This window comes from Talaromyces amestolkiae (genome assembly GCF_001896365.1).
Source record: "Talaromyces amestolkiae strain CIB chromosome Unknown scaffold1.1, whole genome shotgun sequence".
Lineage (NCBI taxonomy): Eukaryota > Fungi > Ascomycota > Eurotiomycetes > Eurotiales > Trichocomaceae > Talaromyces > Talaromyces amestolkiae.
Window position 1 is genome coordinate 1,901,616 of NW_024468037.1, and position 11,872 is coordinate 1,913,487.

Here is an 11,872-nt window from a genome sequence, read left to right on the forward strand (position 1 = left end):
TAAGAATGTGTAGATGCTGGTTGATATTATCGATGCCGCAAAACCTATATTACCTAGTTATCATCCCAGGATTTAGAATATACACAACCCCCTTGCCTAACGCCGATATAAAAATCACACACTCAAGATCACACGAACACCATTCCATGAAATTTCCCTCATCACCGAGAATCACTCGCATACCCCGTATCATTACTCTCAAGACTTTTCCGTCTACTAATATCCTGCCCTTCTTCCTCTTGTCCTTTCCGTTTCTCACTAACAGATACCCTTCTCTTATGCCTCTGTTTCTGATCATCTTTCCGAATCAATCGACGAATACTCGATTGCAACGTCTTCGCATCCCCAGAAAGCAAATCGATACCCGCGTTCTTACAGATTGAGACGCATTCCGCTTCGACTGTGTCGACCATTGTACTAGTCAGGCCGTAAAAGGCGGGATTGTATGCGTTTCGGGCCCAGTAGACGAGGTCATTTGCGATACGGCTGTATTGAGGCGTTGGCTCGGACGCGCTGTTCGAGCGGACGCGTTTGTGGGTTGGTGGTGGTGGTGATGAGGAAGAGTCAATTTTGGTAAGTGAAGAGGCTGCTGGTGGTGCGGATTTGGTGGTGGAGATTGAAAAGTCTGATGATGTCGCTGAGGGCGAGGAGGAGGATGCAGATGACGATGATGATAAAAGCTCGCCGTAGGCTACGACGGTGTGCAGGAGATGGTATACCGCTGCGAAACTGATAAGAGTCAATTCAAGTGGGTCGAGAGGGAGTTCATTGAGCCAGTTGATGGCCTTTCGGATAGTCAGATGTGACGGAAAAGAAGTGTCGTTGGTCATTCGTGCTTTGATGATAGCTGCTATCATTGCACATCGAACGGAGATTGCGAGCTCATTCCGTACGGACATGGGTATAGACGAGTCAAGGAAATTTGATACTTCTTGGGATTGTTGGTGATTTTTCTTCGATGGTAAGGCGCTGAGAACTGTTTTTATGTCATGAAGCCTATTTTGCTCAAACAGTACTGCACGCATGGCTGCTGCTCTGGTGTGAGCAGCTGATAGACGCGGCGCAACTTTTAGAGCAAGATCGATTTGCTTTTCGAGTCCCTTTCTTCCATAGATCCCATCGGCTTCGATGTCGAATGAGTTCAGCAAAGCGTTTTGTAGCAGATGACTCGACCACCAGGCTGCGATGCTATCGGCAAAGATTTGAATTGCTGGATCCTCCGCTACAACGTCTAGTAATGCCTCATCCTCATCGAGACCTTCCTGGGTAGGTCGACTCCAGGTAAGATTGACAGCTCGCTGGACGATAGGGTCAAGCAAGATATCATTGCACTCCATCTCGAGTAAGGCCGCAAGATGGCTGGGGAGAGCATCGGGATGATCCTTTGGCAAAGATCGATTCAGTTCGCGCGCCAGATTCCATTGATAGGTTGCCAATACACGTCCGACTTTATTCGCAACAGCAGAGACAAAAGAGCCTGGCTCGCCCACTCGCCATAGTACTACGCGGCAGTGGAATGCTTTCAACATTATCCTTCCTGGACTTCGCGGTAGCGTGCCGGATGCAAAAATAGTAAGGACAAGACGTGATTTGCTGACTTCAGTATCACCGCCGGCTAGCTGAGCATCGATCGCGATATCCCAGGTCTTGATCCGACCCTTTTCGTCCTCCTCAGTGATGCCTGTAATCCAGGAATATACACTCCGACCAATTAGACAGCACACGCTGTACTCAACCCATCTGGAGGTGACGGCAAACCACTCCAAGAAAAATCTATGTCGCGGTACACCGAGTCTCTGCATGCTAGTCAACCAAGCCTGCCTCTTGATTTCAGCTGGTGTCATCCTGATTCCTGCTGCCGAAGCAATCTTTGCCGAGTCATTCTCAGACTTTGGTCGGGCGTAGAACAAATAGAGAAAAACGAAAAAGGCACTGGCCACGGCTAGGCCACCGGTAAGCAGCAGACTCAATATGGCCTTGAATTGCCATGTACTCCATGGAGCCATTTCCTGATTCCAAACCAAGAACGTCCTCTGCGTTGACGCAAAAGTGTTGGCTAAGAAATCATTTAGCATTTTGAGTGGGACCGCCAGCAGTCCCTTTTCGTCGGATTCTTTCTCCGTTTGGACATTTTGGAGAACCATCAGACCTGCAATAGTGCCCAAGAAGAGTTTACTTCCAGATGTCATGCCTCTGCGAGCCTGCCCAATCTGTTGCTGAGGTTTCGGATCATCCTTGATATAAGACTCGGCAAAGATGCCTTGTGTGGGCGCCTTGGCTCGCATGTTCTTGATGTAATCCGGTACTTTGATCATCCCTTCAGGAGGGCTGGTAGACGTCGACGCCTTTCGAAAATTCGGTGATTCGTCTGCATGCGAAAACACACTTGGTGGCGACTCGAGACTATCAATAGTCCCTGAATAACTGTCGGGTGACGACGCAGATCCAACGGATGTTGATGCTGATTGCTCGATAATTACGGCTTTGTCAAGCTGGCGTAAACGTGTTTTCAGGGCCTTATTCTCTTCTTCGAGTCGACTGTTTCGTATTTCCAGATGGCGGATGTACTCGGTTGCCTTGGACAGGATAGACGCTTTGTTGAGCTTGTTCCCGGTCGAGAAGTCGTCGTCATGGATCGAAGATCCCCCATTGGTGTCTCTGGTCAAACCATGTAAACTCGGGATACTATCTCTGAGCTCCGTAATCTTCTCGTTTAAATTAGCTCGATACCGCTTCTCAATGACGTTGTGTGAGCGTTTCTTTGATGCCTGCGGCTTTGAATCTGGTGGTGAATCGTCACCGGCTTCTACGGAGCCTTCATCATCCTCGCTAGATGTCTTTCGCTTTCGACTGGAATGATTGTCTGGTTTGGCGCCTCCAGTATTTCGACGTCGAGCCAGAGACGCTAGACCCTGCGCATCAGGCTGGGTTCTGGGCTCGGCCGCGATCTTCCTCGCATTTGTTGCAGGAAACAACGAGTCGGATGCAAAGTCGACCCTGTCGATGGCCGGAACTGCCGCGTTACTGAATTTCGGGCTCAAACTTGAAGAGTCAATTTCTCTCTTCGGCACAGCACCGGGATTTGTATCATCCCAATCCCATTGCATCCATTGAGACCAGTCCTGGTCTTGGGGGTGAACACCGGGCCCTACCGTTTCTTCCATGGGAGCAGGTTGTAGGTAGCGGTTGCCATTGAACTGTGATGGCTGTGTCATGCGGTTTGCATGCAAAGACAGACTGGATTGGAAGTACTCCAGGCACAGCCGGGGTTTAATGCAAAATAAAGCGAACTCTGATTGATTGATTGATATAGCCGGAGCAAGATCTGATGAGTATTCGATTCAGATGCTGACAGACCGTTATCAAATCTAAACGCAGGCGAGCAACTGTCTAGATAGGTATGCGAGTCTCTTTTGTTTCTTGCGAGTCGAAGGTGAATGGTTTGAACCAATGCAAGATTCTATTGGTCCCGAGTAGGTGAAAAGCAGCCACTTCTTACATAAGAATGCGATTGCCTAGAAGACTCTAAATGATTGGCTAGCAAAGTGATTGTTTGTGTATTGTAGATTTAAATGGATGGTAAATTGCAGGTTTGAAAGCTGTGCTGGATTGACTCGATACTTGGGTCTGAAGTCGTATGATCGCGGCTTCTCTGTTATCCGTCTGTGGCTATGCGTATTTGCGGTATATACGAATACGGCCTGTTCTCCAATCACGAGCCACAGATCTTCGGCAGCGGCTGGGAAAAAATATTACGTGACAATACGGATACGGATAACTACGTCTTCAAACATGTGACTTGACAGCTCTTATGTAAGGCTCATCCAAGATGATATTCCGTGGTGATCGACGAACGTTAAAGTACAGAGAAAGAAAAGAAAAAAAATCAGAGCGCCAGGGCGCCACAGGCATAAAAAGAAAAATCCAACAGATATCATAACTCCGAGTTTGATATTCCAATCGTAACTCATGCTTCGTAGATCTTCTTCAGTTGCGATTCATATATCCATCAAGACTGAACTATGGAGCGATGCTCTGTGGCATTGCCGCATATGGTCTGGTATCTGGAGCCTGATTCCCCCATGACCACATGCCGGAGCCCATTGATGAGTAGTAATCGAGTTGCGAACCCAGCGCGGTAGTCAAATCCACTGTGCTGTCCCATAATTGCATAAATTCCCTGGAAGGTTGTGAGTAGCTTCCAAAGCCATTGGTTGCACCCTCAGTCGTTGTCGGGACTGAAGGTTGTGTTTGCGGCCCCATTGAAGACGAAGTAGAAGTCGTTGACAATGATGATTTGCGCGCTAGATTCCGGCTTTGCTGAGGTAGAATCTTTTCTACCAAGTCTAATAATTGCCGCAGGAATATATGTGCTCGTCGAGCAGTCGTATGGTTTGCACTCATTTGTGCTATCATTCGCATTCCATCTTCAAGATGTGCTAGTGCTTCTTTATCATCCCTGAACTCGGGATCGACAACGTGAGAAGCGATAATGAGAATAGCATTGAATACTATTAAGTAAATGTATTAGTAGATCTGTGTAGCTGCCAAAATAGAAGAGCTTACAATAGTATAGGTTGAACCAGCTCGGTCCGGTAACCGCCTTCGTTGTGTCATGTCGACGGCCAACCAGCTGTATCGTATCCTCTGCACTGCGAACGCAGATATGTCTGCTGTTCTGCATCATATTGGCGCGTAGGCCATCCGACAGAGGAATGAGTCGTTCGCCTCTAGAAAGCAGACCGAGCGACTTTACCACTGAGTGGCGGTGAATCAGAATCCTGGTCATATTGGCTCTCATTGCCATTATCAGCTTCTTGTCATCTAGTACCGGCTCATGCTCATAGACCCTAAAGGCAGAGGGGAGTTGAGCGTCCCAGGCTTCGAATTGTTCGTCCAGTTCCACGATCTTTTCTAGCGGGGGATCCACAAGTGTCAAAGCCGATTCCATGATTCGACACAGTTTTACACCCTGAATTGAATGAGACATAGTGGATAAGGTGGGCGTAGGAGGATAGAGAAGTTGAGAAGGGGAAATACGATCGTCATCCAGATCCTCCGGGAGCGGAGTTGTGAATGTGTTTGATGCAGTCGAAACGGGCCGCCCATATATGGCACTCGCTAACTGATCAGTCACATAGCACGCATACCACAGACGCTTGCGGACTTCCTTCTGAATGCAGTCTAGATTATCTGGTGGTGGTCGATGAAGTTCTAAGCCTTGAGCGACCCTGATAGCCAAGCCGAGAAGAGTCCAGCTCTCATCGGGGAAATTTGAACTTTGAAGATATCGGGCACCCAATAACAATATCTGTACTTTCTCGACGGACCAATCAAACAACACGGTCGATCCGACGAGAGCCATGGCGCGGTCGTAGTACTTTCGAGTTTGGACAGTAGAGGTTTCAAACCCGTTCCGCCGGTGCGCTGCCGAAATGGCGCAGATCATATTTACCATGGCCAGCATAAGTGGATCTTCATATCGACGGGTACGATCCATGTTCAGAACTTGCTCCAATCGAGGGAGTATCGAAGGAATGTGAAAGATTGGGGTTAAGATATGATGGAAGTCGAAGTATCGCTGGACCAGCTCGCGTACATCGGGAGGAAGATCGTGGAGTTTCGCATCGGGCATTTCGCGGGACGGATCACGGGGTGACGAGAAGAGTTGGGTGGTTGATTGGACTCTGCTAGGAGCATCAGGGTCCATTGCATTGAGTATCATCTGAGTGAACGAGATGGCGCCATCCCCACCCAAGAATAGCGAAGGCGAGGCTGCGGTGATAGCAGCTGGGCTCCGGTCTGGAGCAAGAGATGGACGCGCAAGGGGTGGTAACGTAATAGGTTGTTGAGTGTTGTGCATTGCGGGCGCCGGCAGCAACGGACCGGGAGGGTTGGGCTGGTAGCTTGTTTCATGGTGATTGTTATGCACGCTTCTCAGCTGTGCTTCGTACTGTTTGACTTTGTCTTCGAGAGAGCGAATATAACTGCACGAAGTCTGGTCAGCATTGCTCGTCAGACTCGGTCAATAGACTCACTCATATGCGCCGGCATCCTGCCCGGGGTGTTTCTGCAGGTTGTTTCTTGGCACAATGTGTTCGCATTTTGTCTTGCGCAGGCGGCAGCTCGCACATGCGATGGGAACACGGCGGCGTCGCCTAAGAGGCTTTGGAGCCGAATCTGGGGTAGAATTGGGACTGACGGCAGGCTTCTCTTGCGAAGAGGCCCGAGATTTAGGGTCTTCCATGAGGCAATTCAGGGTAGTACAGGCGGATTTGGGAAGTGATGGACAATGCTGGAAGTATCGCAGTCTGCCAAGGCCTCTGTCGGACTTAGGCGGGGAGATAGATCACATTAGCCCGACGAAGAAAGCATGGCCGAAATGAGGTGGTAATCTGCAGATTAATCCGGGCGTTCTGAGCGTGGAAGCTCGAGACTGACAGTATTTGATGGGATTTGACAAGTGGTCAGCGGAGACCAGTGAAGCACCGATAAGGCTCTGAAGGAATTGGGTCTATCTGAGGACGAGGAAAAGGAATTGGCCAGATTCCGGGGAGGTGCGGCTTGGCGACTTTTAAGACATTCGCAGCGGCTAGCCCGTGTTGGTTAGCCTGCCGCGCTGCGCCGCACGTGTCGGCCCCCTAGTCTCAAGGCTGAAGCATTTCATTTTCAGCGTTCAATCTACGTACTAGATTGCGGCGTAGATTGAATATTCAGATCGTGACTATGAATTACGTTTCCGAGTACATATTACGCATGCGAACCCACGACGTTGTAAGACCACCAACTTTGATGACTGAGATGTGTGGGTGCAATTCGCTCTACTTTAGTTACGGAGTCCGGAAGAAGCACTCCGTCCATCTTCAGGGCCTAAGACGTGCTCGGCGGTCGTTCTGACTAATCCGCTCTACCCCCCGCAGTGCCTTCCCCGCGGCAAACAAAATATCACCAGAGCTGACATCTTGATGATTCCTCTTATATACTCCGCTCTAGCCACTGAGACTATTTTAACTCAATTCACTCACTTCATTCACATCAAACCTATCATCCAACATGACTGCCCTCAAGCCCGGTGACAGCTTCCCCAGCGACGTGGTCTTCTCGTAAGTTATAACTAGCATAAAGCATGAGATAAATAAATTCGCACGAGAGTCGATATCTACTGACACTCTGAACTGCTGTAGCTACATCCCCTACTCCGAGGAGTCCGGCGAAATCACTGCCTGCGGTATTCCTATTAGCTACAATGCCTCCAAAGAGTGGGCCGACAAGAAGGTCGTCCTCTTCTCTGTGCCTGGTGAGTACATATTGCGATCCTACCTCTGTTCATACTACGAATAATGTCTAATTCATCCCTTCCACTACTCCAGGCGCCTTTACTCCTACATGCTCCGTGAGCCACTTGCCAGGATACATTCAGAACCTGCCTCAACTCAAGGCAAAAGGAGTCGACATCGTTGCTGTCCTCGCCTTCAACGATCCCTTTGTCATGAGCGCTTGGGGAAAGGCCAACAAGATCACCGATGAAAACTTCGTGAGTTTGCCTTTGACGAAGGAATTTGCACTGTGCTCATGTTATGCAGCTTTTCTTGTCCGACCCTGATGCCAAGTTCTCCAAGAGCATCGGCTGGGCCGATGCTGCCTCTGGCCGCACTGGTCGTTATGCCGTGATTATTGACCACGGCAAGGTCACATATGCTGATATTGAGACCGAGCGCGGTTCTCTCAAGGTGCGCATTTCATGCTCGGCTATCAATTCTTCTACTAACTGTTTCACCTAGGCGTCTGGTGCCGACACGGTTCTTGCACATCTGTAGATCTTCAAACTGAGACGTAGGCTTGGTAAAGCCCAATAGAATCAAGCTAGACTCGTTTTCGTTGAGATAATCCGATTGAATGACGAAGTATTGAAGATTTGTTATTTTTTGTATTTTTTGAATAAGACAGATAAATTAAGAGATCCAAGCACAAACATGACTCGTTCGTCCTTTGTAGCTCCGAGTCAGTGTGGTCCGTGCGGGAGTATACAAATACGGCAAGCTGTCCCTTCCGCATCGTCCCCACCTGCGTACAATAGCTCAAGCTTCAACTTAAGAGTGCGCGTCGAAGGACTTCTTCAACAACGATACACAAATTCAATTATTGGCTTGTACTTAAATAGCAAGATGGCGGATGACGAGGAAAAGGCCAAGGCCGAGAAGCTCGCCGCTGCCCGAAAGCGAGTAAGTGGTTGAATAGCGCGAATCTAGGTGACAGTGCTGACTGACGTCTCAATTACTCTAGGTAGCGCAAATGCAAAAACAAAAAGGCAAAAAGGGAACAAAGAAAGCCGCTGCTGGCGAATCAAGCAAAGACGAGACCGTGAACGAGAAACCTGCTGGCGACGATAAACCTGCGGTTGAGACACATGAAACAGAAGCCGCAGACCAGACACCTGAACCGGCCGTTGAGCAAGAGGAAAAGAAAGAAGAAGAACCACTAGAGGATACTCCCACCGAACCTATGCCCGATGCGCCGACTTCTCCAGACCCGGAGACTAGCCCTGATGAAACGAAGGAACTTCCTCTTCGAGGTGCGCATAAACGACAACCGTCTCTATCCGTACAATCGAAAATGCGATCTTCTTCGTTCAGAAACTCCATATCAACCGCGGTATCACCGGGCTCTAGTATCAAGTCTCCCCCCTTGCCACCCTTGGCTCCTGGTGATGAACAAATCCATGAGGTGTTTAGGAGACAGACAGCTAGGGTAGAAGAGTTGGAGAAGGAGAACAAAAGATTGGAAAAGGAATATAGCACTGCCAATGCACGAAGGGAAAAGGCAGAAGAGGAGCTCGAAGATCTTCGCGAATCCAGCGTCGAGGTAATTGAGCTCAAGGGCCGCTTAGCAAAAGCTGAAAAGCAGGTCGCCGAGCTCGAATCATTGGTATGCTCTCTTCTTAGTATGTAATGACGTCCCATACTAACTCCCTACAGAAAAGTGAGATCGCATCTCTACAACGGCAAAACTCTCTATTACAATCTAAAACCCACCGATCAAGCTCTGGTCACGCAGAGTCTCCACCTTCCGAGCTCGTACAACAGCTGGAGTCCAAGTCTTCAACAATAGAAGCTATGGAAATCGAAATTTCAAATTTGCGTGCAGAGCTATCAACATCGTCTACTTCGATCGACGGATTCAAGAGTCAAATCACGGCCCTAGAAGAGAAACTCTCTCAGAGCGAAAGCGCGCTTCAAAAGACACAGGGAGAGCTATCAGATGTCAAGCAGTCACTATCACGTGCATCTGAAAAGGCGCTGAAAGAAGGAGTCGATAAGACAAGCACAGAGACTCTGATCAAATCTTTACAACGAGAAGTCGAAGAACTACAAGAAGCAAAATCAAACACAGAAAAGAAGGCAGAAGGGCTCGATAAAAAGTTACAGGCACTTTCCAACCTACATAAAGAGTCAGAAAGTCGGCATCAATCGCGATTGAAAGACCACGAGAAGGTCGAGAAAGAGGTAGCTCTCTTAAAAAAAAAATTAGCATCCGTCGAGAACGAGAACCTTCGATTACGGGAGGAGAAAGATCGTGAACGAAAGAGAAATGCCGACGTTGAAGGCAACGAAGGTCTTGATGAGCTAGAAGATGAGGAACGCTCACGACTAGAGCGAAGGATCCGCGATCTTGAAGGTGAAAACTTTGAACTTCGTCGCGGTGTCTGGAAGGAGCGAAAGAAAGAGCTGGGCGTTGGAGCGGATGATGAGAACGAAGGAATTGAGACGACATCTAGTCCAGGCAATGCTTTTGACGAAGTGGACCTCGTTGGTGGCGCACCCGGCCACTCAAGACGACGCAGTCTTATGGCTCAAAGCCGACAGCAACAGCAACATTCTTCATTTACTACGGTTCTATCTAGCGGATTAGCTGCCTTTACAGGAGGCAATAACAACTGGGACCGGCGTCCATCAACTCAACATCCACCGGCCGCGCGAGGTAGCCTGGAGTTACTTGCGGAAGAGGACAATGAAGAATTTGATGAAGATGCATTTGCGCGAGCACAAGCAGAGGAAGAGGCGCGCAAGCGTGTTGAATGGGCTCGTGAAGTCAAACGTAAACTCCGCGACTGGAAAGGTTGGCGACTTGATCTGGTCGACAGTCGAGCTGGTGCAGAGGGAGCGGGTGTGGCAATGGGTGAGATTTTTGAAGTGTAACACTACCTATATATTATGAAATCATATAATGATCTTGAATCTCTGTGATCTCGTTCCGTTCATTCTAAGTTAACATGGACATTATCAACATCTTCTACATAAGATGATCGACGAAGCCTCCCGAGGTCGGGGATAGTTATGCCTAGACACCTATATTATTGGTGCTGGACAATCGCGAAGCAGTCACCTAGGCAAGTGCTATGTACATCCTTGTATCACTACTAACACATTCTCGGCCTAGAACCCAGGCTTCATCAACGAGAGTATTCCTTTACGGTCAAAACAGTTGCATCAATGGGCGCTTAGTCCGAAACAAGCTTTTCGACATCCATGCCCTCCTCACGAAAGAAGCCCAGAGAGGTAATCATAGGCTTATCATCGAACCGATACAAATAAACCGTCTCTCCTGGGCTCGCAAAATGCTGGTATTTATACCACGATGGTATAGCGAAAGTATCCCCCTTCTTCCATTTCAGCTTAGAGTCTCCAACTGTGGAGTAACCGCTTCCTGAGATTACATGGTAGACAGAAGACAATGTCTCTCGACGTGAAGGGCTGGAACTTCCGGCGTTCAATCGTTCTGCGGCGCCGCCGAGTACGCGGCTCACTGATGACGATTAGCTATCTATAAATTTTTGTAGGTCGGACTGTGATAGATATACCTTCCCGTCCATCTGCCTTCAGATATCGCTGCACCGCCCAATCCCCCGGCTCTGTATCTAGCCGCGCCTTCATCTGCACCCAAGGAAATACAATAGGCGACGAGTTCGTATCTATATTCTCCGCCGGATACCTTAATTGATCAAAATGTTCCACAAAATGAACCGGAAAATGTCTGAAATTCGGCAAATCCAGACCATCCAACCAAATCATGGGCCCTGAACCATCTTTACCGTGATCATGATAGTTCCAGGTCGGTGTGAGGATTACGTCTCCCTTTTGCATTTGGATCCTTCTACCGTGCACGGCTGTGAAGCCGCCTTGGCCCTCGATGATGTAGCGCATTGCGAAGGCTGTGTGTCTGTGTGCTGGGGCAGTTTCGTTGGGCATCACTAGCTGCAGGCCGGCGTAGAGGGTGTCTGTTGTGTAGGGGGCATCTACTCGACAACATGTTACTCCGAATGACCCAAAGTATATACTTCATAAAGCGAGCCGATAGAAGAAGTACCTCTAGCAGGATTCACCAGCATCAAAACCCTTCTCTCAGCCTGTTTTTCTGTAATGAGATTACCTGCCCGCAGCAAGTTGGGACGTATCTTCTCGTATTCCCACACAAATGGAATACAATGAGGATTAGGCTCCGGAGGATTCAATCGGCTCATTTGCGCCCATAATGGTAGGGTCTTACTTTGCTCCAAGTCCGCGAGAAGCTTTTCTGCCGAGTCGCCCATTTTAACTATTTCGGTATATGAGCAAGCAATGAGGAAGGGTAAAGATATTCTGAGCTTCTACAACCAGTGTATTCATTTTCTCCGAGGCCTAACATACTACCTCATTTAACTTATATCAACAACTCTAGGATAACGTGGGGATTAGTCGGAAATGCACATGTAATTCTCGGGGCAATGTCGGGAGAGCTCAGATCCAATAAACAGACCCGGAATATCAGCCTTAGTTAATCAGTGATGCTCCTCCTCTCGCTTTTACTGATGTTCATTGACGAAACAGCTGCTCTT

At 48.7% G+C, this 11,872-nt stretch overlaps 4 protein-coding genes across 4 annotated transcripts; 1 reads left to right on the forward strand and 3 right to left on the reverse strand.

The window, feature by feature from the left end:
- Positions 1-161: 161 nt before the first annotated feature.
- On the reverse strand, positions 162-3,215 carry BHQ10_000622 (uncharacterized protein; the record flags this gene model as incomplete). The annotated part of the gene is made up of 1 exon (XM_040878782.1): positions 162-3,215. The coding sequence occupies one exon, from the start codon at positions 3,213-3,215 to the stop codon at positions 162-164; it is 3,054 nt and encodes a 1,017-aa protein (XP_040729127.1).
- An 805-nt stretch (positions 3,216-4,020) lies between these two features.
- BHQ10_000623 (uncharacterized protein) lies at positions 4,021-6,247 on the reverse strand (the record flags this gene model as incomplete). The annotated part of the gene is made up of 3 exons (XM_040878793.1): positions 4,021-4,511; positions 4,567-5,987; positions 6,039-6,247. 3 exons carry the CDS (start codon positions 6,245-6,247, stop codon positions 4,021-4,023), a joined length of 2,121 nt encoding a protein of 706 aa, XP_040729128.1.
- An 806-nt stretch (positions 6,248-7,053) lies between these two features.
- Positions 7,054-10,196, forward strand: BHQ10_000624 (uncharacterized protein; the record flags this gene model as incomplete). The annotated part of the gene is made up of 8 exons (XM_040878804.1): positions 7,054-7,103; positions 7,185-7,297; positions 7,371-7,534; positions 7,584-7,730; positions 7,782-7,813; positions 8,162-8,222; positions 8,284-8,925; positions 8,976-10,196. The coding sequence occupies 8 exons, from the start codon at positions 7,054-7,056 to the stop codon at positions 10,194-10,196; spliced, it is 2,430 nt and encodes an 809-aa protein (XP_040729129.1).
- A 302-nt stretch (positions 10,197-10,498) lies between these two features.
- Positions 10,499-11,587, reverse strand: BHQ10_000625 (uncharacterized protein; the record flags this gene model as incomplete). Its single annotated transcript, XM_040878815.1, has 3 exons — positions 10,499-10,803; positions 10,859-11,293; positions 11,365-11,587. 3 exons carry the CDS (start codon positions 11,585-11,587, stop codon positions 10,499-10,501), a joined length of 963 nt encoding a protein of 320 aa, XP_040729130.1.
- Positions 11,588-11,872: the final 285 nt, after the last annotated feature.